The 27,499-nt window shown below is 35.3% G+C and overlaps 2 protein-coding genes across 15 annotated transcripts in view; one reads left to right on the top strand and one right to left on the bottom strand.

The window, feature by feature from the left end:
• The first annotated feature begins 247 nt into the window (after nt 1–247).
• On the top strand, nt 248–2,214 carry LOC7460422 (protein LURP-one-related 15). Its single transcript, XM_002323617.4, has 4 exons — nt 248–251; nt 1,082–1,296; nt 1,573–1,797; nt 1,881–2,214. Exons 1-4 carry the CDS (start codon nt 248–250, stop codon nt 2,025–2,027), a joined length of 591 nt encoding a protein of 196 aa, XP_002323653.3. The 3' UTR covers nt 2,028–2,214.
• A 1,141-nt stretch (nt 2,215–3,355) lies between these two features.
• LOC7460419 (protein LURP-one-related 15) overlaps nt 3,356–27,499 on the bottom strand; it is a 118,723-nt gene continuing 94,579 nt past the window's right edge. For 12 of the 14 annotated variants that reach the window (XM_052447931.1, XM_052447927.1, XM_052447930.1 and 9 more), the window contains one exon: nt 26,693–27,061. In XM_052447931.1, the coding sequence (XP_052303891.1) occupies nt 26,708–27,061 (354 nt within the window). In that variant the 3' untranslated portion in view covers nt 26,693–26,707. Of the gene's footprint in view, nt 3,744–3,964; nt 4,175–4,294; nt 4,451–26,320; nt 27,062–27,499 lie in introns of those variants that run through there. The other 2 variants (XM_052447943.1, XM_052447932.1) reach the window with 2 other exon arrangements.

Below are 27,499 nucleotides of genomic sequence, written 5' to 3'. Positions count from 1 at the left end.
CATTCTTAGGATTTTTCTGCAAAGAAGCCCAAATCACCTTTCAACGATATATTAATAACCAGCATGTGTGGCATGAAAATTGATTACCATCAAGCATAAATTTCTATAAAAGACAAATTAAGATGCACAACTTCAGTATTGCTACAATAATAAAATATTGATGGTGTTTTAAAATCTAATATACTAAAAAAAATATTTCAATCAATCCGTATAACCATTAGACTTTAAACACCCATCTACAACCTACATGGGTACAATTGGAAGGTCGTGGAAGCAAGTCCAAGTTCTATGCTTCAAGATGGTAGTGAGCTCATTTGACATAGCATTGCGCTGCTGAGATTGAGATATAGCTTGGCGCATGCATGCTGGTTCAAAGGTTTGTGGAACAGGATATTTAGTCACTGTATGAAGTTGCTTGGATTTAATTATTTAGTTCATGGATCTTGTTGTCATGTTATGATTATATTGAGTTTGAACAAATGAATTTACAATATTTTTGTTATTTTGAATTTGTGTGGTTTTGGTGGCATCGCATATGAAAAGGTAAGTGTTGCCAATAAAAGACATCGCATGCACCATACAAATTAAGAGCACGGGCGCCTCTCATGTATTGGCATGATGTGAGCATGTACTAGCATCTTTTTTAATTAAAAAATTATTAATTCAATATTAAAAAACTAAAATGCCCTCTATTAATCTAGAATTAAAAAAAAAATTATGTAAAATGATGAAATTGTCTCTGCACACCAACCTTATTTGTTTATGATTTAAAGGGCAAAACTATCTTTATCTTTTTAATATGTCTTAAAAAAACAAACAAAAATATTTTGGTCAACAGTTATAATTTTTTTTTACTTGGAAGGTAAATTAATTATTTTATTGTTTTTAAAAAAGTAAAAAGACACTTGTACCCCTGACAATTCTTTAATAGCTAGTGAATCTATGGAAAGAACTGTATTACCCCCAACATCAACTCACCTCATTTTTCTTTAAAGAGCAAAATCATAATGTTACTATAGCAATGAATAGTTTTTTGTGTTTGAGGCACGTTTTTAATGTTAATTATTTTGAAAGTAAATAGGTCGGTTGCCTTGTTTGAAACCACAGTACCTGGCACAGTACCCTGTTGAACTCGCCGTCTCTACAAAGCTATGGACTCTTGGAGAGAATGATTTTAAGGTGTCTGACATTAATGGCACCCTCATCTTCCAGGTCAAGAGTAAACTCTTAACCCTACATGATCGTCGTTTTCTGAAAGATGCAGCCGGTAACACCCTTGTCAATCTCAGGCAGAAGGTATGTTTAATTGCTCTGTCATTTGCTTTCTTCTTTTTCAATCTAACCATCACAACAATGATAAATTCTAAATTTGGATGCCTTTTACACGAGAGTAGGTATGATTCGTTTAATATAAACATCGAGGATTATTATTATTTTTTAAATGTAATTTAACGGGTAAGGACCACGCATAAAATAACAATGATGAAAGTTGAATACAGTCAAATAAGTTTATTATCATTACTGTCCATATATCAATGAGATGGCTTACGGCGTGTTTACCATTCTCTCCAGATAAGGACCATGCATCGGAGGTGGGAAGCTTTTAGAGGAGAAAGCAAGGAGGAGAAAGATTTGCTTTTCACAGCCAAGAAATCAAAGTTATTCCAATTCAAAACTGAGTTAGACATATTCTTGGCTAACAACAAAGGAGAGGTCCCTGATTTCAAGGTCAAGGGAGGGTACGGAGAGAGTTCCTGCTCTATACTTCTTGGAGATTCCAATGCCATGCTTGCACAAGTAAGTTCGATGCTCTCATTCATTTTAGAGTCCTATCTTTGCAGGTGTTCATACTAATATTTTTTAATCTTGAATAAATGCAGATGCATAGATTACACTCTCTCACGACAATGATCTTGGATACAGATAGTTTTGGAGTGACTGTTTATCCTAATGTTGATTATGCCTTCATAGTAGCTGTTGTGGTGATTCTCGATGAGATCAATGCGGACCGTAGTGGCGAAGATTAAATACAGCTTTTGTTTTATTTCAAGAGAAGTTTTCAAGTTTTATTGCTTTTTTATTGTAAGAATAAATACAATGCATTCTTTATTGTTTTTTCCTAATATAAAATGTATGCTTTGTGGATGACATAAAGCGTAAAATATATAATGTTTGTTAAGTTTTATAATCATTTATTTAATGTGTTTTGAATTCTGATCAAACCCAAAAACAAATAACACATAACTTGAGATAAATGATCATTATATAAACTTAGCTTTATAACTTTAGTAAAATTTATTTGTTTAAATTTGTTTGGAGCGCTTCCAAAAGTTGGTGCTTGATTCAGTAAAAAGAATGCAATTTAATTTGTTGTTAGGGAAATATTGAAACTTTAAAGATCAAATTAAACACTACAATAAAAAAAACCTATATATAAACACATGAGGTGAAGATTTTTAAAAGTTTAAAACCCATGAATTTTATTATTTAACCCAAGTAACTCGAGTCGATCTCAAATATTGTCATCTTAATATTTTTTTTAAAAATAAAATTAAACCAATGTTGTCTTGAAAAATTATTTTTTCAGTCAAATTAGATTTTTATCAGGTTGTATTTAGATTCTTCAGATTAATTGAGTGATATCTAACCAACTTTCACTTGTTTTGATGTTATACATGGCTCTAGGCATCATGTATTTCTAATGATAATGGAATACAATTCATGAGAATTTATCACCATCGATTCCTTTAATACTTGGAATGCACCTTAACTCCATAACCTCTAATGTGGCACGTGACAGCAAAGATGAACCATTTGTCACTCCTGGTAGTCACTAAAAAGTAAAGATTAGTTATTTTTTATATTTTAATTTTAGTTCATATTTTTAATTTTTAATTTTTATTCTTGATTTTTTTATAAAAATTTTGTTTGTTTTTAATTTAATCCTTTAATTACAATTCTCTTATCTATTAGCATGTAATACTTCAGGAAGATCCGTTGGATTCAAGGGTTAAAAACTAAATTTATTAGGTAGATTGCAATGCTAATTAAACGATTTAAGGGTTAAAGTGAATAAAACTTACAAGTTGAGGGACTGTTGTTTCATTCTATTTAACTTTAAAGCCGGTGATTAATATATGTCAACGAGTCTCTATTTTTCTTTGCTATATAATTTATGGTATTTTACAGAGAGTTAATTGCTATATAATTTATATAATTTTATTTGCATAATTGATATTTTACATAGAATTGAATATTTACTGTATATGTCACTATCATCGACATCTACATCAACAACCAAAAACGATCGATATTTTATAGAGAGTTGCAAAATATTTATTGCCTATGCCACATTCACCAACAAAATTTTTCTATTTATAAGTTATCGCTGGAAATACAGATTGAATTATTCTATTTGTATATTTCTAGTGGAAACTTTTTTAACGCACTTTTTTTTGTTTAAATTATTGTTTGTGTTTATTATTTTTTTCCAATAAAATTAGAGATAGAATTAGTGAAAAAAAAATAAAATTACCGACGATCTAAATGCTGACAAATAGTTTTTGTCTGTGGCTTTTGCCGATGGAGTTTGTTTTTTACGCGATAACACCGTTAATGCCTTTAAGGGCCGCGCCTTCCCTATGATCATCCGGATTGATCCCCTCCAGAATCACCACCAGAAGAGCCACTATGAAGGCATAATCAACATTAGGCATAATGGCGAGAGTGTCTCGTCCATGCACCTGCGTTCACATAATAAGAAAAATACTGGCATGAGATATTAATTATGAAGACAACTTTCTTGATTAAAACAATAATCGGTTTTAATGTAAATGATGTAATGAAATCTGGGGTATTTCTACGACAGCCTCAGCCACAGACATATAGTTCTACATGAGAAGATGATGTTGGTTAAATTTATTCAATATCGACATATTTCAGAAATAAGTTTTGTTAATGTTACCTGTGCAATCATGGTATTGGAATCTCGAAGAAGTATAGAGCGGGAACTCTTGCTGTAGCCTTCTTTGACCTTGAAATCAGGGACCTCTCCTTTGTTATTACCCAAGAATACGTCTACCTCAGTCTTGGATTTCTTGGCTGTGAAAAGCAAATCATTCTCCTCCTTGCTTTCTCCTCTAAAAGCCTCCCACCTCCCATGCATGGTCATTGTCTGGAGAAAATGATAAATGAAACACGCGGTAAGAAATTGATATCGGATTGACTCTTATCGTTGTTGTGATGGTTAGATTGAAAAAGAAGAGAACAAATGACAGAGAGAAATTAATCATACCTTCTTCCTGAGATTGACAAGGGTGTTTCCGGCTGCATCATTCAGAAAAAGACGATTAATGCTTGATAGTTTAAACTTGACCTTGAAGACGAGGGTGCCATTAATGTCAGACACCTTAAAATCGTTGACGGCGAGCTCAACAGGGTACTGTGCCAGGTACTGTGGCCCTATTACCACCACTGGATGCTCCACCGGTGGGTATGTTCTCATAGCTGGAATGGGGTTGCGTGGTGCTTGCCCAGTAGCCATAATCACAGAAACAAAATATTACTCGGAGAAATAAACCGAAAGACAAACAGCTAAATTTCTATATTATCCAGGTCTTGATGGCATGTCGTGTCTTTAAATAAAAAAAAAAAACAGTCAACTGGACATCATTTCAAGAAACAAGTCAACAATGGCAACACAATTTTATTCTTAAATAATGCAACTTGGAGCATCTTTTGCATTTCATAATGTGAGCTATGAATATAAAATATAACCATATATATCCACTTGTCACCTTCAATTATTGGTACGAGTTAATTTATGCTTTTAACTACCTTTATAAGTTAAATTCACTGGGAGAGTCACGAGATTACTTTCGCTGGTTTTGCTAAATAATTGCTAAACAAGTCAACAATGGCAACACAATTTCCAGTTGCAGTGGACAGCTTCCCGTTTCAATAAAATATGGTGTTAATTAATTATTAAGCTATCCCTTTCCCATGTTGACCTGACCAAGGACATGGTTTTTTCTATTTAGCAGCCAATGTCTCTAGTTTCAAACAAGGCAGCCGACCTATTTACTTTCAAAATAATTAACATTAAAGACGTGCCTCAAACACAAAAAAACTATTCATTGCTATAGTAACATTATGATTTTGCTCTTTAAAGAAAAATGAGGTGCCTTGATGTTGGAGGATAACACAGTCATTTCCATCGGTTCACTAGTTATTAAAGGATTGTTAAGGGTATATGCATATGTTTTTTTATTTTTTGAGAACAATAAAATGATTAATTTACCCTTCAAGTAAAAAAAAAATTAGAACCGCTGACCAAAAGTATTTTTATTTGTTTTTTTAGAACATATTAAAAAGATAGTTTTGCCCTTTAAATCATAAACAAATAAGGCATGTGTACAGATATAATTTCATCCTTTTACATATATATATTTTTTAATTCTAGATTATTAGAGGGCATTTTAGTTTTTTAATGTTGAATTAATGGTTTTTTTAATTAAAAAAGATGCTATCACATGCTCACACCGTGCCAATACATGAGAGGCGTCCGCGCTTTTTGTGCGGTGCATGCGACGCCTCTCACTAGACATACCTATCTTTTCATAAGCGATGCCACATATTTTCTCTCTCGATGTGGCACCTGACAACGAAGATGAACAATTTGTCACTCATGAATGTCACTAAAAAGTAAAGTTAGTTTTTTTTTGTGTTTCAATTTTAATCCATATTCTTTTGATTTTTAATTATTGTTCTTATTCTTTTATAAAAATTTATTTATTTTTAATTTAGTCCTTTAATTCCAATTCTCTATTAGCATGTAATACTTCAGGAAGATCCGTTGGATTCAAGGGTTAAAAACTAAATTTGTTAGTGAGATTATAATGCCAATTAAAAAAGTTAAAGGTTAAAGTGAAAAACACTTACAAGCTGAGGGACTGTTAATTGATGTAATCAAGAACCACTCCAAGAGTTGTATTTAATCTTCGCCACTACGATCCGCATCGATCTCGATGATCTCTCACCTCACCTCTCCTTGACTTTTCTTTGCATTTTGTTTTATTTTGACTCGCTGATTTTTCTCTTTCCCCTTTTTTCCAGCCCTTCTCTTCCCAGAAATTTCGTTTTCTTTCTTTCTTTTTTATATATATATATATATATATATATATATATATATATATATATATATATATATATATATATATGGTTAAGGGGTGTTTCTAAGTGTTGTAACTATTATTTTTTTAAATATATTTTTGCTTAAAAAAATTATGAATATCAATACATCAAAATGATTAAAAAATATAAAAATATTAATTTTAAACAAAAAAATTTTAAATTTTGTTGGAACTCTAATGCAAATACAGTCCCAAACGAGGTCCAAGAAGGTGTTTGAGAGTGCGCTCAAACCGTGCTTTTGAAAAATTTTGATTTTTTTGTTTTTTATTATTTTAATACATTAATATCAAAAATAAATTTTAAAAAATAAAAATATATTATTTTAATATATTTTTTAGTAAAGAATATTTTGAAAAACAATATTCATCAAACTTCCAAATAGACCTAATGATGATAGAATGGTTTCTAATTAAGTGATGGTTTAATAGTGCGTTAACTTCTATTTTTTGATGCATTTTAAAAGTATTTTTTACTTGAAAAAATATAAAATTTGTATTTTTTTAGTGTTTTTCAATTATTTTAATGTGTTGATATTAAAAATAAAAAAAATTATTTTGATATATCCTCAAGTATACTTTTAAAGTTATTTTGATACTATAATGTTAAAAATAAAAATAATAAATTAAAAAAAGAATATTATGTGATTGAGAAAATATTATATATCATCTTGATTTTCAGTATAATAATTGTCGGTGCGTTTATAATTAAAACTTTTGGACTTTAAAAATAAATTGGAAAGTGATTAAGTCATATTTAAGAATTTTATTGTCTCGATTAAAACTTTATTTTTATTTTTTTAAATAATATTATTTTAATCGATTCTTTAGCTGGTTAAAAAAAAGCTGATATTATGCATCATTGAAAATAGCCCTAAATTTATAAGTTTGTTTGTTTGTTTTTTTTTTTTTTTTTAACATGACACCGTTGCAGAGCTAGCCAAAGCATATGAATATCACGGACAATGATTTAATGCTTTTATTTAATAATTTTTTTTTAAAATAAATAAAGTATATTTATTAATTATATTTTATAAAATAAAGATTTCTCTTGTTTAATTTAGAATAAAATAAAAATTGCTCAAGACTTCACTTATTAGATATATATAAAAATAAGAAAGTATTTTTTAAAAACTCCATTTATAATTTTACCTAAACCCATGTTCACCTTAAGCCTGCGCATAGGCGCTGATTTCCTTGTGTTTTTTTAGTGGATGAGAGGAAATCTAAGACGCAATTTAGAATAATTTTTTAATTTACATTATATAAAGTAAGTGTGGACCAAGTTCTTATATAACCTTTGTTCCTTTTCGGACAAAAATACTACTCTTACTAGTTAATGGCAATGATGGAGGCAGGAAAGAACATCATGTCTTATTTTTCTGTTAGTATTCCTTCATGGAATTATTGACCCCCTGACTAGTGGGAATTTTTAAATTGTATTATCAAACATTTCCTAATAAACATTTGATTTTGTAACCCATGATTTATATATACTAATCTCATTAATTAGCCAGTGATGATGTGTTAGGCTTCCTCTGTAGCCACGTGTATTCTGTAGCCATGTGTATTGAGATTGTCGCTCCGGATATTTTGTTCGAGATAATAATTGTTTTTTAAATATTTTTAAATAATTTTTTTAATTTTTTTTTGATATTATTATATCAAAACGATATAAAAATAACAATATATTTTTTTTTGTTTTTTTTGTATTGTATATAGATAAAGTCTAAAAATAAATAGACTATTAAAGTAAGCATTTTTTTTCATTCCTAAAGCCTATAGTTTTTTTTTTTAATTTGTTGCATATTTTATTGTTTTTATTGCCATAATAATTTATTATCTTGTTGAATTTTAATTATTATTCTTGAATTTACTTGTAAATAGTAATTCAAAATATATGATTAAATTTAATTATTTTATCTTAATTTTACTCTATTATTGCTTGATATGTGTTTGATTATTTCCATTAATTTTAATTATTATTGATGAATCTCTATAGATGTTAGTTGAATATATAAATTTAAATGTTATTGTTTTTGCTTTATTTTTTTTGTTAAATTTGTATAGATGCTAGGTTATATATAAGATTTTTCAATGGAGTCAATTGGTTTATGGCTATTGTCAATATTTGCAGGTTTGAAAACTTTGGGTAGTCTCCAGTATAGAGGAGGTGCTCTTGATTTTTTTTAAATAATTGAATTTAATTATGTAATTATTCGTATAAATTTGTGTAAATGCATAGAATGAAATCAACAACACGTCGTTAACAAATGGTTGCAGCTAGTTCGTCTAGCAGCGATGATGACTTATCCTTAGGTGGCGATCAAGTAGAGGGACCTGCGTCCACTCGCGATGTTGCCTCTTCCAGCACAATTCCACAGCGCAAAGGCGGCGTGCCTTCACAATGGGGTCAATTCACCCGCAAGTACCAGGCATATGGGAAGGACAACCTTTCAATGTAAGTTTGTTTCTGTTTTAGTTTTTTTTTTATACTTATAACATAATTTATGAACAACTAATTAATATTTTATTATTTTTATTTATTTTCAGGTTCACAAACATTGAGACCGCTCGTGTAATAACATCGGCGTTTAAATTGTTGATGGAGATTCTATTATTTCAATGGAGTCAGCTTTCCAAACATCCTGATTAGAGACCTGATATCGATGCATAGTTTCGAAGATTACAGGTAGGTGTTAACTTCTAATTTCCAACTTATCTTTAATAAATTATTTTTATAATTTTATATCTCGTACTATTTTTATTTTAAATAAATTACTTATACAGAACACAAGTTTGAGTGGGATAGCGCGCATGATAATGTTGCGAAGAGGGTGTGGGAGAATCACGCGGTATATAGGTAACATCGAAAACAATACAATTTTTTGTTTTAAAATTTAATTTGTCACTATGGAAGTAGGTTGTGTGATTTTTGGTATGACACATAAAAAAAGCCAAAAAATATGAGAGAGATAACAATCTACAAGGCTGAAATGGCATGGTGGTTTGGAGGGATTTCAAACCACCATACACCCTTGGGGATATATGGCCGCAATATATTGAGCACGTGATGTCTGAGCGGTTCACACGACGCTTACAGTCCGGTGCCAACAACCAGAACTAACAAATTCATGGTTCGGTGACCACGCACAATGGTGGCTCTATTTCGTACAGTGCACATGCGAAGCGGATGGTAAGATTAATTTAAATGAAATATATCATTAATTATTTTGTTGTTACTTATAAATATATTTAACTTGCAACATTTTTTTTCTTACAGGCTACGTCTCTTGGATGTGAGTCGAGCCCAATGGAGCTGTTTGTAGAGACACACGTGCAAGTAAAGACTGCTAAAAGGGGGTGCAACAGTTTGAGGACAACCGCGCTCAACACTTCATGGTATGTTCGTTCAACCATTTTATTTTGTAAGTTATTACTTTCTTGAATTGAATAAGATGATTTCTTTTTTAATTTTTAAGAGACCTATAATAGCCGGTTGAGGGAGAGATACAAGGATGATCCTTCGACCCATCTGGATTTCAATCCAGATTTGTGGATGGAGGTAGGATCGTTTGGTGGACCTGATAAAAATCAGATGTACGGGCTCTCCAACACTACGACTGAGAACTTGCGGGCGACCCATAATGTCTCAACCGGTAGGAGCTTCCAATTAGTATCAAGCACCTAGTCTGAGGAGTTTATGGCCTTGAAACAACAATACGAGTGACTCTCAATAGATTATGAACAACTCCGCCAAATGGTCATGGACATTAGATCACAGATGGGTGATACATGTGCGCCCCTTTTTTGGCCATTTGGTTCCGGAAACAACTAGCCTCCTCCTCCTCTAGCTCCGTTATTGTTCTAGTTTAATTTTTTTTGGAAACACATTAAATTTATAATGAATATTATTTAACTATATTTTTATTTTTTTAATTTTATTTGTATAATTGGTATTTTATAGAGAGTTGAAAAATATTTACTGCATATGCCACTATCATCGACTTCTACATCAATGGCCAAAGACCATCGGTATTTTACAAAGAGTTGCAAAATATTTACTGCCTATGCCACATTCACCGACGAATTATTCCGTTAGTATATTTCTAGTGGAAATTTTTTTTGGCACGCTTTCTCCGTCTGTACGACTGTCGGTGTTTTTTTTTTTACCGACAGAATTAGCGACAAAAAGAGAAATTACCAACGATCTAAATGCCGACAGATAGTATTTGTCAGTGACTTTTACCGATGGAGTGTGTTTTTTATGCTGACGAAACAAACACTACAAGATTTCACAGTTTTACTGATCAAACTATTCCGTCGGTCTGTGATTCATAGTTCGTCGGTAATTTTTTTATCGATAAAATCCCTGATGGAAACCTTCCGTCGGCTTTCCTTTCGTCTGTAATACCTCATTCTGTCGCTACATCAGTCGGTAAAAAAAAACAATTGCCGATGGTTTTACAGACGGAAATTGCACGCCAAAAAAATAAATTTCCCGCTTGAAATATATCGATGAATTTATTCCGTGGGTGAATGTATGAAATACCGACAGACTATTTGCGTTAGTCAAATCATCGGTGATTGTGAAATTTGCACCAAGCTACTATGAAATGCCGACGGATTCATTCCGTCTCTAAATTCGTCGCTAAGATTGACATTTCTTGGTCTTTGTCAAATGCCGACGTATATAGTCCGTCAGTAAAACCCTCTGTGATTATTTTTAAATATGTTTTGAAAACATTATTTAGAATACATAATATAAAATTATATAAATTAATAGAAAAAAAAACCAATTATGCAAATAAAATTTTTATTAAACATTAAAAACAAAAAAAATAAAGTTAAATAATATTCATTACAAATTGAAGGTGTTTCAAAAAAAATATAAAATTAACTATTAAAGTTAAATAATATTCATTACAAATTAATATAATGGTGGAGCTGGATGAGGAGGCTGGTTGTTATATGGCCAAAAAGGAGGAGGCGCACATGTATCAGCACTCTATGATGCCATGTTCATGACCATTTCGCGAAGCTGTTCATGATTCGCTTTGAGTTGTGCATACTCCGCCGATAGGGGGTCGTATTTTTGGGTGAGCTGAGCCACGTGTTGCTACAAGGCCACGAACTCCTTAGATTGGGTGCTCGATACTGATTGGGAGCTCCCAACGGTTGAGACACTACGGGTCGCCCGCAAGTTCTCGGCCGTAGTGTTGGAGAGCCCGTACACCTGATTTTTATCGGGTCCACCGGACGATCTAACCTCCATCCACAAATCCATATAGAAATTCGGATGGGTCGAAGGATCGTCCCCATATCTTTCCCTCAACCGACTATTATAGGTCTCTTAAAAATGAAAAAAGTAATCATCATATTCAATTCAATAAAAATAATAACTTATGAAATAAAATGGTTGAACAACATACCACAAAGTGTTGAGCACGGTTGTCAACGAACTGTTGCACCCCTTTTTGGCAGTCTTGACTCCGCACGTGCGTCTCAACAAATAGCTCCATTGGGCTCGGCTCACGTCCAAGAGATGTAGCTTATAATAAAAAAAAATTAAATAACAACAAATTAATTAAACGATATATTTCATTTAAATTAATCTTACCATCCATTTCGCATATGCAACAAACAGAACGGAGCCGTCGATGTGCGTTGTTAACGAGCCATGAATTGGCCGATTCTGATTGCCAGCACCTGATTATAAGCGTCGTGTGAACCGCTCAGACATCACGTGCTCAAGATAGTGTGGCCGTATATCTGCCGGGATGTATATCGGTTTGAAATCCCTCCAAACCGCCACGTCGTTCCAGCCTTGGAGACCCTGATCTCTCGCGGTTGTTTTTGCCTTTTTTTGTGCTTCATACGAAAAATCACGCAACCTATTTCCATAGCGAGAAATTAGATTTTGAAACATAAATTTTTTTCTAAAAAAATCTTATTTTGTTTTCAATGTTACTTAGTTGCCGTGTGATTTTCCCACACCCTCCTCACAACAGTGTCTTGCGCACTGTCCCATTCGAATTTGTCCTGTGTATAAATAATTAATTTTAAATAAAAATAATAATTTATTTACAATTATATTAATAATTTATTAGAAATAAGCTGGAAATTTAGAAATTAACACCAACCTCAAATCTGTCAAACCATGCATCGATTTGAGGTAATCCATTCAGGATGTCTGGATACCTGACTCCATTGATATTACTCGTGCGGCCTTAATGTTTGTGAACCTGAAAATAAATTAAATTAATGAAATATTGATTAGTTGTTCATAAATTATGTTATAATTTAAAAACAAAACTAAAACCTTAACAAACTTACATTGAAAGGTCGTCCCTCCACTGTGCCTCGTACTTGCGGGTGAATTGATTCCGCTGCGAAGGCATGCTGCCTCTGCGCTGTGAAACCGCGCTGGAAGAGGCAGCATCGGTTGACGGCGCAAGTGCCTCTTCTTGAGAGGCACTTAAGGATATGTCATCGTCGCTGCTAGAAGAACTAGCTGCGATCATACGTGAGCGACGAGCTGTGGATTTCGTTCTATGTATCTACACAATTTTATACGAATAATTATATAATTAAGTTCGAATGTTAAAAAAATTCGACAGCACCTCCACTATATTGGAGACTACCCAAATCCACAAACCTGCAAATATTGACAATAGCCACAACCAATTGACCCCATCTATACGAATATTGTATATAACATAACATCTATACAAATAACATCCATACTAATTACAAGGTAAATTCCACATTAACAATTATAATTCAACAAATTATTCAATTATTATGGAAATACAAACAATAAAATATATTCAAAAAATTCAAAAAAAAACTCTAGACTAACAACTAAAATCAATGGAAATAATTAAACACAAATCATGCAATAATAGAGTAAAATTACTAATTGTTCCAATATATTCAATTACTAATTACAAGGTAAATTCAACATTAACAATTACAATTCAACAAATTATTCAATTATTATGGAAATACAAACAATAAAATATATTCAATAAATTCAAAAAAAACTCTAGACTAACAATTAAAATTAATGGAAATAATTAAACACAAATCACGCAATAATAGAGTAAAATTACTAATTATTCCAACATATTCAATTACTAATTCTAAGGTAAATTCAACATTAACAACTACAATTCAACAAATTATTCAATTATTATGGCAATACAACAATAAAATATATTTAATAAATTCAAAAAAATATATAGACTTTATGAATGAAATATGCTTACCTTAATAATGTGTTTATTTCAAGGCTTTATCTACATTATAAAAATACACCAAAACAAAAAACATAACAAAAAAAAATAGCTAAAACAAAAAAAAAATCCTTAAAGTAAAATGAAATAGAGGAAACACATACCTTTAATTTGATAAAGATTCAACTAGAGATTACAAGCAAAACAAATAAAAATATTGAAGGAAACGAGAGGAAAAAAATAAGAAATGAAAGGGGATTAATGGAGTAGATGAAAAAATAAACTGAAGGGGCGATCGCTGGGATTTATAGCGCAGTTTTACCTACGGCAATAAAAAAAATATTATTTTAAATTATTTCGTCGATGATGTTTCGAAAATCCATCGATAAATTTTGAATTTCGCACCATCTTTTTTAATTACCCTCAATATTGTTTGCAGTCTGTCGAGAATTCCGTGGATAACGGGACGCGGTCAGAGATGCATTTAATGCATCGCCCTTTGGAATTCGCACAGTCCGTCGGTGATTTTGTCGTTAATATTGACTTGCCGACAACATACCAACAGACTGAAATCCATTTGTAAATTCGTTGGTGATTGTGGCATTTGCAGTACTTATTTTTCAAATTTGTGTGAGATGTTGATGGACGGTAATCCGTCTGCAAATTCATCGGTGATTGTGGCATTTGCAGTACTTATTTTTTAACTCTCTATGAGATGTCGACAGATGGGAATCCGTCTGCAAATTTATTGGTAATTGTGGCATTTGCAGTACTTATTTTTCAACTCTCTGTGAGATGCCAACAGACCTTAGTCCATCGGTATGGACATTGGTGAGAGTGCATTATACAAGAAATATTATATTTGTATTGCCTATTTACCTTTCTGCAAACACTTAAATGATAAACTGTACTCTATCGCACAAAACAATAACAACGGTGCTTAAACAATACATAAACTTATAAAATAAATATTTCGTGTTACAAAATATATCATCCATAATATATATTACGTGAAAAAAATATTTTACACAGGACTTCATTCTGATAGTTAGTCAGAATTTTCTTCTTCTTCGTCGTCAATTGAATAGTCATCACCTTCATCGCAATCTTCAATATAGATATCATCATCTTTATCAACATTTGCTTGTCCGCTAGAGCTCAAAACAACATTCAACTCCTCTGCGTCAACATCAACAAGACTATCATCAAAAACATGAAAATTTGAATTTTCTTCCAAGACAATCGAAGGAGCAACTTGATATGGTTCAACCAACTCACTAACTTGAAAGACTTCATCTCACACACTTGTGTCTTCGTTCTCATACTGAACAAGCTCAACACAGCAGGGGTTTCGTTTTTAAAACAGACAACCAATCCACTCTTGATCGATCCTTTCTAAAGGAAGGGGTGTACGTGTAATAAATTTATTGACATTGCTTTGCGAAAACAAAGACATCGTTTACGTTACGGAGTCTAGCTTTTGAGTTGATTTCGACCAGACCATAGTGCGGATCAACTCTGATTCCTCTATCAATCATATCATGCCAATAACATTTGAATAAAAACACTCTATTATGCTCGCTATGATATTGCAGTTCGACAACCTCTTTTAATCTACCATAGTAGTCAACTTCTAACTCACTCCTAGTTGATCCCTTAACATAAACACCGTTGTTGTATGTCTTTCTTCCATGTTTGTATTCTTCAGTATGGAACACATATCCATTGACAAAATACCCGTTGTAGCACTTAACTTTTCTTTCAGGGCCCAGGCTTAGTGAAGACTATGACTTAGCAGCACTCCTTCCCATTTGATAAACCTTGTATGTAATGTACATCAATGAACAGGAAACGAGAATCTCGTAATGACATGCATACATTAATTTTTCAAGTGAGAATGAGTTTGTGATAGTACTTACATGTGTTCTGAACCACGTGGTAAATTATTCATCTTGTAATTGAAAGATCTAGGATTCGGTCAGCTGTGAGTTATTAGACAACAAATATTATCGATGTTGCCTGCAAGTGATAATGAGTGTATGATATTACAATATATAATTGACAATATATTTTTGACAAAGTTTAATTAGTATTACACATATATATATACTTACTGAATAAAAGGTCTTAGCTCATCACAGTTAAATAGAACATAATTGTGTGCTTGTTTGAACTCTATTTCCGACAAATATCTTCCTCTTATGATATTTTTAGGTGTGGGTTATCCAGGATTGGAGAATATTGACAAGTTCCCACTAGAAGGCACTTTACCGCCATCATCATGCTGTGGAACGCGATTGATTCTCGTTCTAAGATGAGGTTTGAAATAGTACGAGATAAATGTTGAGATCTCCTCAACAATATAGGCCTCACATATTGAAGCCTCAACATGCGCCTTGTTCTTAACCTTTTTCTTGAGATTGAACAAGTACTTGCATTGAATTAATCAAATATTTTCAATTAAGAAAAACAAAGAAAATACTTTTATATATGAATTATATTTCAACTGTAATATCTAACCGTTTGAATGGGTACATCCATTTATACTGGACCGGTCCTCCAACTTTTGCCTCGAACGGTAGATATATGGGGAGATGCTCCATTGAGTCAAAAAATGATGGAGGGAATATCATCTCAAGTTTGCATAGTGTCTCGACGATATTCGTTTCAAGCCTCTCAATGTGATCAACATTCAACTTGCTGGAACATATATCTCTAAAGAAATGAGTGATCTCCATGAGTGCATCCCATATCCAATTTGGGAACAAATCACGAAAAGCTAATGGGATGAGTGCTTGCATAAACACGTGGCAGTCATGACTTTTTATTCCATACAATCTGCATTCCTCCATATTAATTAGCCTTGATATGTTCGAGGCATGTCCATCCGGAAAACGCAGACTCTTAAGCCATTTGTAGACTAGTAGTTATGCGTTTTTCTCTAACACGAAGCTTGCTCTTGGTTTTGCAACCCATGACTCATCACAAACCAACTCTATATTTTTATGGTTACAGAACAAAGCTATATCCAATCTAGCCTTGATATTGTCCTTTGTCTTCCCCTTCACATCCATGACGGTGTTGAAAATGTTTTCAAACACGTTCTTTTCAATGTGCACCCAAAAGATACTTCGCTTTACCCAATTATGGGTCAAACCAAAACCATAAAACTTTTCCTTACCTGATTGAAGACCAAACATAATGTCGCCATACTTTGATACAACATCATGCAATTCTTCATCAGAAAGACGCGGGGATGTAACATCCTTTTCAACTCTGCCAACAAAGAAATCTTTTCTGTTCTTTTTGTACCTGTGATTACGTGGCAAGAAACGACGGTGACAATAAAAAAAAAAGCTTTACCTCCGTTAGCATGAATGCCTTGTTGTTTTCCATGTAGTATGGACATGCTAGTTTCCCATACATGCTCCAACCAGAAAGCATTCCATAAGCTAGAAAATCATTGATAGTCCATGTTGCTACCCAACTTTTGACCCATGTTTTGATAATTTTTTAGAAAAATCCAAAAATAGAGAAAAACATCAAAAATCCAAAAGAAATACTTTTTTTAATATAATTGCATCATTTTTAGAATTTTTAGCATTGTCTTAAAACAATTTAAATTTTCAAAGATCATGGGAACGCGCTCGACTTTTAACGTGTTATTTTTAAAAATCACTGATTTTCCTCACTCGAGACGATGTTGATAAGAAAAATCCAAAAAAAATAAGAAAAAGTCAAAATTTACAAAAAGAAGTTGAGGGACCAATTTTGAGGCCCAAGTAACATTTTGCCTACAAATAGTAGCCTTCAACACACACAAAATGAGGGGGGATTTTGCAAAATAGGGAGAAACCACAAAAAACCCTAAATCACAAAAAACCCTAAAACCCTAACTCTTTCTCCCCACTCACCCAAGCAGCCGCACACAGCCACCCCCTGCAAAAAAAAAAAAAAAACCTTCTCCTTCTCCTGAGCCGCCACCCCCCCGGTCTCTCTTCCCTGTTTAACATAGACAAGCTGCCACCCCTTCCTTTGGTTTTGCTCCCAAAACCAGCCAAAGGAAGGCAGTCGTTGACAGACTTCCCCCGGCCACTTCAGCCCCTCACCAGGTTCCCCTCTCCCAGCCAACCGTAGCCCTCTGCTCCACCAGTCCTCGCCGAAGGTCCAGCAGCCCCCGATCCCTGTCATCTTTCCCCCTCAGCTGTTCCCTTCTCCAGCCACCGGCTCGCCAAGACCAAAAAGAGGGCAGAGTCGTCTCCCTTTGCTCTCCCCTCTCGCCGGCTGCCTCTCCATCTTCCCCGATCTCTTCATCTCCATCAACACCGAAGCTTCCCTGCGGCAGCGGCGGCCTCCAGCACTCCTTCCTCAGCCGCCAGAGCTGCCGTTTTGAAAAAGAAGGAAAGAACAACAAGAACAAAACAACAGATCTGAGAAAGGATCTGCACAAAAAGAAAAACTTAAAATCAACTGCTGTTTGTGTAGGTTTCTTCTTTCACAGGTGATGGTGGCCCTCACCACCGGCAGGGAAGGGAAGAGGAGAAGAAGTTGAGCAAGACCCACCCGTTCGCCTGTATTTTGTGCGGCGGCGCGTGAACCCACACGCCGTCAGTGGTGGTGGCTTGTGGAGGAGACGCGCCGCCACTGTTCTTGCGCCCAGAAACCTTCCTTAACACTGTTCCGGCCTGCAGAAGGGCTTCCCTGTAATTTCAGATTGTTTTGGGGCTATTATTGTAATTGTAATGTAATTTTTGTTTAATTGTTTTGAATTTGTATTTTGTATTATGGATGTAAAAAAAAAAGGAAAGAAAGAAAAGAAAAGAAAACGGAAAAAATATATATATATATAGTCAAAAGTGTATGTGTGTGTTTGAATGTTTTTTTTATGGATTTTTTTTAATGATAAAATCACAAAGAATAAAGAAGAATTTAATATTTTGATTTTCTCACGGTCTAGAATTATTAACTTATACATAAGTTGTATTTCTAATATCCGATGAAAAGACAAAAGTTTTAAAACTTCTTTAACACGTCAAAGCCACGAAGCAGCTTACCTCAGGTAGGGTGCGTTAGGGGTGCTAATACCTTTCCTAACCACAACAAGTCCCTTACCCGCGAATCTCTGACAAGACCAGCACACCTGGGTTTCCTAGTAGCCCTCAATTAAATACTAGGTGGCGACTCCCAAAGAATCAAATCAATCAAGCATAACGAAAAATCGCCAGCCGATGCCGCGCGGGTGACGTGCGACATAATGGTGACTCCACTAGGGAAGGTACTGTTTCTGACAATATTGGACTAAGCTTTGTGTATTTGACGTGTTTAATTTTTTGCATTTTTGTCTTGTTTTAGTTTTGTTTTATCCATGCATTTTTAGAATTGTTTCATGCATCACTTGTATTTATTTTTGAAAGCACACACAAGCTTCTAAGTTAGGTGGTGAATTAGCGGTCTACCCTATGACTATTGGTCAGGGTTCAGATGCGTGAAAAACCAACTCACATCTGAGTGCCTGCTTGGTAATGGTGGGCATACGTGCCTTAACCATTTCTTGCAACGCCCCTATACTGTCTTTACGAAGATCGTCACTGGACAGATATGAGACCCTTTTGAGACCAGGTAAAAAACCTACCCATGTTCACATAATGAATAGAACCTATCCTTAGGTTGTATGTGCTATTTTTATTTGCATCTGGGCAAACCCTTCTTGAAGCATCTTGAACTCAAGACTTGTGGGTGACACAATGACCGTCACTCAGAAAATTTTCATTGTAGAGTTTGGACAAGAATCAAGATTCTTGTTTCATCATGCAAGAGTTACGATCATATGTCACCCCTCGAAGGGCGAGTTCATCATATAGATTTTGTGTTCATTCATTTATCATGCATGCACCGAGATGAAAAGTAGGTCCTCTACGAGTCTACAACACCCTACTTTGAGCAAAAAACACAGAAGATGAAGATTGTGGTCGTCATAACATCAATTTTCAAGAAAAGTTGGAGTCTGAAGAAAAGCTTGACTCGCCTCTAGCTTACCCGAGCAAATACTTAGAAATAACTCTAGGAAGTTCCTTCGAACTAACCAGTCATCTTTGTTCAAAACCTAACAACGACTCAGCCCAAAGAAATTGGGGGCAAACATGGTCAAGAGCCTCAACACAATTCAACATTTCTGCAAAAGCTTTTGTGGGAAGGCTGACCGAAGGGGAATTGCACTACATTTGCAGAATGGAGCCTGTTCTTGTTCTGCCAAAAAATAACCATCTCTGTTTGATCATGCCTTTATTTTTTTGCTGTTTCATGCAAAGAACAAATTGAACATAATCTTTAAGCATGAAACCATTGCGTCAAGAATCTTTGGGCGTGTTTCCCTTTTCTTCCAAAGCTATGCATGATCATACATGTTCACAAGGATTTTTGGGAATTCAAAGTTAAGTACAAAACAAAAATCGTATTGGTGTTTGTTCAAACAAACAAGTTCTGAAAATTCAGGTGATTCCTTAGAAAGGTAACCATACACATAGAAAACCCGAAAAAAAAAGAAAGAAAAAAAAACAAAAAAAAAACACCATGAAGTGACTCCAAAGTTGAGTTTTATTTGAATGAATAATGAGAAATCACTTTGCACACTCGCGTGAAAGTAAGGCTTACCGATCCAAAGTGCATGTGTTTGAGATGAGGAAAGGCCATTTTTTGATAATCCGTTCACGAGGCTAAAATATATCATTTGTATTCCCCTTTTGAGCCTAATGCTTTTCTTGAGTTAAATAACCTTGGTTAGAATCACACCCCACACCGGGGGTAAGTGCAAGAGACATAGAAAAAAAAAAAAAACCTCAATGATTGAAAGTGCCCAAACAACACTGGAGGGCATAAAAGAAAATTCTCAATCATCAAAAGTGCCCAAACAAAGCTTAGAGGCATGAAGAAAAATCCAAAGGATCCAAAAATTTTGAGCAAAAAAAAAAAAAAAACCAATATAATGATGCTCAAAATCAAATGAAAAACAACAAAAACAAAGGGAAAGAGCCTAAGCCCAACAATAGGGGGCACGATAGACCATTTTGGAAAGACATTTCAAAGACAAAAGGTCAGCAAACAAGCACAAGTGATCCTTAGTCCTGAGATCCCTTAAACACTTTTTGAGCTTGTAAATATCTTTGTTCTTCATAACCAATAGCCCAAGCCTACATTACATGCCTAATCAAGCCCTTTCTGATCAAAGGCAAGCAATCTGGATCGGTAGGCAGTACTTTCTCATGCGAACCAAATCATTATTCATGCAAATAAAATGAATGCTTTCAAGACTGGTTTTTTGAAAATCTCATAGTAAATCTTGAACCATTTTGACCAACTAAATGTCACTTCATGTTTTTCACCAAAAGCAAAACAAAAAGTTTTCATCATTTCTGATAACCTCTCCATAGGAATCACTTGAATTTCTTCAGAATGAGTTTGTTTTGAATCGATGTCAAAATGATTTCTGTGTCTGGAATAGTTTTGGAATTCCAAAATTTTTGCATGAAAACAACTCCTTGTCAAACCTTCCTTCACATAGGCTCATCCCCAAACCCGAATTGAACACTTGGGGGCATGATCAAACTAGGGGGCAATAAAAAAAAACATATGGTAGGGCTGGCTCCATGATTCCCTTTCTAAAAAATGTCGGGCAAAGTTGGCAACCCTTGAGATAAAGGATGGAGGACAAAGAAGTATGATGATATCAAGTCTTTTCTAGAGGTCAAGATCACAAGAGATGACTCGAGTAAGCAAGAGCGAAAAAGCCATCGAAGTTCACTGCCAACACTCCAACTTTTGAGAAAACAAAGACACCATGAAGAAATGGGGACCTATATTTCTCAGGTAAGTATACATGCATATTGACCATAATGCATTGCTTTCAACATTGTCAAATCGGTGTTTCATCACCACTATTTGGGTAGTGCGTTTTCTAACCCTACCTCATTCCAAGTGCGCCTTTGAGCCACCACCATTCGGGTAGTGCGTTTTCTAACCCTACCTCATTCCGAGTGCGCCTTTGAGCCCTCATTTCCTTTTGAGTGCGCCTTTGAGCCTTCACATCTCGGGTAGTGCGTTTTTTAACCCTACCTCATTTCGAGTGCGCCTTTGAGCCCTCACTTCTCGGGTAGTGTGTTTTCTAACCCTATCTCATTTTGAGTGTGCCTTTGAGCCCTCACTTCTCCGATAGTGTGTTTTATAACCCTACCTCCTTTTGAGTGCGCCTTTGAGCCCTCGTCAACATTTTTCTGGGTAGGTCACCCATTACAACGCGACTAATTCTCCATGTTTTATTTACCTGGTTAGGTTATCCATTACAATGAGGCCATTCTTCCACTTGGATAGGTCACCCATTACAATGAGACCACTCTTTTCTTTTTCTTTGGGTAGGTCACCCATGACAATGAGACCGCACTTCATATTTTTTCCATCTTCCATCTGGGTAGGTCACCCATCACAACAAGACCGCTTTTTATATTCTTTCCATTTGGGTAGGTCACCCATTATAATAGACCACTTTTTAAACATTTTTTTGGTTTTGGTTTAATGAGGTCGCCAGATGGGATCTCATGTAGCTTTGGTTAAAGGGAATCGCCAGATGGGATTTCAGGTTGACCGAGCTACACATATTTTTTAGTTCCAGTTTAATGAGGTTGCCAGATGGGATCTCAGGTGGCTTTGGTTAAAGGGAATCGCCAGATGGGATTTCAGGTTGACCGAGACACATATTTTTTTAGTTCCAGTTGAATGAGGTCGCCAGATGGGATCTCAGGTGGCTTTGGTTAAAGGGAATCGCCAGATGGGATTTCAGATTGATCGAGCTCCACACATTTTTTTAGTTTCAGTTGAATGAGGTCGCCAGATGGGATCTCAGGTGGCTTTGGTTAAAGGGAATCGCCAGATGGGATTTCAGGTTGACCGAGCTGCACAATTTTTTTTTTGTTCCAGTTGAATGAGATCGCTAGATGAGATCTCATGTGGCTTTGGTTAAAGGGAATCGCCAGATGGAATTTCAAGTTGACTGAGACACACACAGTTGTTAGTTCCAGTTGAATGAGATCGCCAGATGGGATCTTAGGTGGCTTTGGTTAAAGGGAATCGCCAGATGAGATTTCAGGTTGACCGAGCTACACGCATTCTTTGGTTTTGGTAAAGGAGATCGCCAGATGGTATCTCAAGTTAACGAAAAAAAAAAAGTAGGGTCTTTAGATGAGTGGATTCAATAAGTTAGGAAGATAAGAAGACAAGTTTTTCTTTACAAAGCTTACTATGTAAAACATTAAGGAGTTTTGCTTCGTAAGCATTGTAATAGGGGGCATCTGTTGCTACCCAATTTTTGACCCATGTTTTGATAATTTATTAGAAAAATCCAAAAATAGAGAAAAACATCGAAAATAAAAAAAAATACTTTTTCAAATATATTTGCATCATTTTTAGAATTTTTAGCATCGTCTCAAAACAATTTAAATTTTCAAAGATCATGGGAACACATTTGACTTTTAATGCGATATTTTTAAAAATCACCGATTTTCCTCACTCGAGACGATGTTGATAAGAAAAATCCAAAAAAATAAGAAAAAAAATCAAAATTTACAAAACGAAGTTGGGGGACCAATTTTGAGCCCCAAGCAACATTTTGCCTATAAATAATAGCCTTCAACACACACAAGGGGGGGCAATTTTGCAAAATAGGGAGAAACCATAAAAAACCCTAAATCACAAAGAACCCTAAAAACCTAACTCTTTCTCCCTACTCACCCAAGCAGCCGCACGCAGCCACCCCCTGCCAAAAAAAAAACCTTCTCCTTCTCCCTAGTCGCCCCCCCGGTTTCTCTTCCCTGTTGAACATAGACAAGTCACCGCCCCCTTCCTTTGGTTTTGCTCTCAAAACCAGCCAAAGGAAGGCAGCCGTTGATAGACTTCCCCCGGCCACTTCAGCCCCTCACCAGGTTCCCCTCTCCCAGCCAACCGTAGCCCTCTGCTTCGCCAGTCTTCGCCGAAGGTCCAGCAACCCCCCGATCCGTGTCATCTTTCCCTCTCAGCTGCTCCCTTCTCCAGCCGCCGGCTCCCCAAGACCAAAAAGAGGGCAGAGTCGTCTCCCTTTGCTCTCCCCTCTCGCCGGCCGCCTCTCCATCTTCCCCGATCTCTTTATCTCCATCAACACCGAAGCTTCCCCGGGGCAGCGGCGGCCTCCAGCACTCCTTCCTCAGCCGTTAGAGCTGCCGTTTTGAAGAAGAAGGAAAGAACAACAAGAACAGAACAACAGATCCGAGAACGGATCTGCGCAAAAAGAAAAACTTAAAATCAACTGGGTGTTTGTGTGGGTTTCTTCTTTCACAGGTGATGGTGGCCCTCACCACCAGCAGGGAAGGGAAGAGGAGAAGAAGTTGAGCAAGACCCACCCGTTCGCCTGTCTTTTGTGTGGCAGCGCGTGAACCCACACGCCGCCAGTAGCGGTGGCGCGTGGAGGAGACGCGCCGCCACTGTTCCTGCGCCCAGAAACCTTCCTTAACACTATTCCGGCCTGTAAAAGGGCTTCCCTGTAATTTCAGATTGTTTTGGGGCTATTATTGTAATTGTAATGTAATTTTTGTTTAATTGTTTTGAATTTGAATTTTGTATTGTGGATGTAAAAAAAAAAAAGGAAAGAAAGAAAAGAAAAGAAAAAGGAAATATATATATATATATATATATATAGTCAAAAGTGCATGTGTGTGTTTGAATGTTTTTTTTATGGTTTTTTTTTTATGATAAAATCGCAAAGAATAAAGAAGAATTTCATATTTTGATTTGCTCACGGTTCAGAATTATTAACTTATACGTAAGTTGTATTTCTAATATCCGATGAAAAGACAAAATTTTTAAAACTTCTTTAACACGTTAAAGCCATGAAGCAGCTTACCTCAGGTAGGGTGCGTTAGGGGTGCTAATACCTTCCCTAACCACGACTAGTCTCTTACCCGTGAATCTCTGACAAGACCAGGACACCCGGGTTTCCTAGCAGCCCTCAATTAAATACTAGGTGGCGACTCCCAAAGAATCAAATCAATCAAGCATAACGAAAAATCGCCAGCCGATGCCGCGCGGGTGACGTGCGACAGTCCACATCAAAGCCGCTCTCATAAGGAAATTATGTTTCCTCGATTTATCATAAGTCGAAGCTCCGGAGGACCACAACTGCGCCAACTTATCAATCTACGGTCGAAGACTAACATCTATATTCCGGCCTAGGCTGCTTAGACCAGGTATGACAGTAGATAAAAACATGAACTCCGACCTCATACACATTCCCAGTGGCAAGTTATAAACCGTGAGTATGACCGGCCAACAAGAATAAGGAGCAGTAAATGACCCGAATGGGTTGAATCTGTCTGTACACAAAACCCAAGATGCACGTTCCTTGATTCAGCTGAAAAGTGAGGATGCACACTGTTAAAGTGTTTCCACGCTTCGCCATTAGAAGGATGCACCATCACTCCATCAACCACATCATGTGATTGCTGGCATGTCATTTGCTCAGTAGTCCTTGGTGACATGAATAACCTCTGCAGTCTAGGTGTGATTAGGAAGTATCTAAGTTTTTTATATGCCACTAGAGTCTTTCCCCTGCCAGTTCTGGGTTTGTAACGGGAATGCCCGCATGTCATACACTCGGTCATCTCAGCATTTTCAAGGTAGTAAATCATACAAAAGTTAGGGCACATGTCAATTTTCTAGTATCCTAAACCGAGGAGTTTCATCATAGACTTAGCAGCATAGAAGTTCTCTTTCAGCTTGTTCCCTTCAGGTAAAATGCTTCTCGCCCATTCAATAATTTTGTCATAACCGGCCCCACTCAACCCGTGATCTGACTTGATGGTGAACACCTGTGCTACAGCTGATAATTTACTGTGGTTCCTAAAACATTCCATAATGGTTCGTTAGAATTTTTCAACATATCAAAAAACCTAGCTGCATCTGCATTAGGTTCTTCTTCTACAATTGGACACTGACTGACATTACCTTGATTCATTCTCATTGCATCCATAACCATATTCCTGTAAGGATTAGTGTTGTCATTTGCCGCTTCATACACTAGAAGTTGACCCAACCACCCTTTCTCCCATTCTCTTCTTACTAACAAATACTTCTCCGTGTGCATGCCAACACTGGTAATTCTCTATAAACCCTTTGTGTAGAAGATGCATTATTACAGCATCTGGATGCAAAAACTTTTTATTTTGACACTTCCTGCATGTACACCTAATACCGCCTCCAGTAAAATTTCTGGGAATAGATGTTGCGAAATTAATAAAACCTTGAACCCCGTTACAATAATCCATCCTTCGCAATCCTTGGAGTGAATCTCAATACATCCATGAACGATCATCCATGACTTCTATCGAACCTCTATAAAATTATGATGACAACATGTATTAATTAACTATGTTAGGTAAATAAATTTGCAAAAATATTGGTTTACCTCAAGATTATCCAACAAACCAATAACAACTTCTCATAAATATTAAATATTCATTATCAATTATCAACGTCCATACAAATTAATACATATAAATTTACAAAAATTACAACTCCGCAATACCATTGATAAAAATTAAAACGGACCCGTTAAACAAGCTATTAATTATTTCAAAACAACACATGTAATTCGGTAATTCAATAAAGTTTCAACAAATTAGAAACAAATATAATTTTACAAAATCTAAAACAAACCATAACAAGTATAAAATTATACATTCATATACTACAAGTTTGTTCGAGAAATAACAATAAAACGTGTACATATACTAACAAAATACATATAGTAAAAAAACAATAAGATTGACATTTAAATGTTAAAATTTTAAAAGATAGAATTACTTACAAAAACTGATAAAATCCGTCGGTAAATCAAACACGGATGCTGTGACCACAAAACTTCAAGAAATATGACTTCTTGGGCTGAGAAGAGGGAGATTTTGTTTTTAGGGGGGGCTGGTTGTTTGCAGTAGGGGAGAGTTGGGATGGGGAAGAAAAAGGAGAAATAGGGGAGGAGAGGGTCGGCAGAGTGGGCATATATTAACTTTTACCGACAAACTTACCGACAAAATTATTCTGTCTGTGAGTCCGTCGGCTATTCTGACAGTAAACAGGGCACGTCACTGTACGGAGATTTCGATTTAAATCCCTCGATGACTCCATCGGCATTTTAAACGGTGAATCTATCACGTCACCGTACGGAGCTGATGTTTTGAATCCCTCGGTGATTCCGTCGGTGTAAAATCATCCGCAAAAACCTTCACGCCAGCGAACTGTCTTTTTTTTAATTTTGAATATTCCGTCCGTCATTTCGTCGGTAAATACCGACCGAATGTGTCCGTCGGTATATACCGGCGGAATGACGGATGGAAAAAATTCCGTCTGTAATTGAGTCCTCAAATTACTAACAGAAGTATGCCGTCGGTAATGCCGTTGGTATGAAGCGAATTTCTGGTAGTGAAATCCATCGATAAAACCGTTAATGGCTGCATCCCCATAATCATATGCATTGATCCACTCGAGAATCACCACCGCAAGAGCCACTATGAAGGCATAATCAACATTAGGCATCATGGCGAGAGTGTGTCTTCCATGCACCTGCGTTCACATAATAAGAAAAATACTGGCATGAGATATTAATTATGAAGACAACTTTCTTGATTAAAACAATAATCGGTTTTAATGTAAATGATGTAATGAAATCTGGGACCGGAATTTCTACGACAGTCTCAGCCTCAGCCATAGACATATAGAATATATTAAAATAATGGATATATTATAAAGGTGAAATTAATTTTATTTTTTTAATTTAATTTATTATTGTTCAAAATCTTTTATTTCATACAAAGGTTATTATATGTGTGTAATTTTTTTTATAACTCATGTACAATAAATTAAAAAAATATTATATCTTATTATATTAATTTTAATCTCTTTAATAAATAATTCTAGCTCCACCCCTGCATATAATTATGTATGAGAAGATGATGTTGGTTAAATTTATTAAATATTTTCATATTTCATAAATAAGTTTTG

The sequence above is a fragment of the Populus trichocarpa genome, chromosome 16 (assembly GCF_000002775.5).
Source record: "Populus trichocarpa isolate Nisqually-1 chromosome 16, P.trichocarpa_v4.1, whole genome shotgun sequence".
Classification (NCBI taxonomy): domain Eukaryota; kingdom Viridiplantae; phylum Streptophyta; class Magnoliopsida; order Malpighiales; family Salicaceae; genus Populus; species Populus trichocarpa.
Note: the sequence above shows the minus strand (reverse complement) of the source record. Positions and strands in the feature narration are given on the sequence as shown.

Coding starts and splice junctions, on each gene's coding strand:
- LOC7460422 (XM_002323617.4), top strand. Junction 1,297..1,572: donor TTGTCAATCTCAGGCAGAAG/GTATGTTTAATT, acceptor CATTCTCTCCAG/ATAAGGACCATGCATCGGAG. Junction 1,798..1,880: donor CCAATGCCATGCTTGCACAA/GTAAGTTCGATG, acceptor GAATAAATGCAG/ATGCATAGATTACACTCTCT.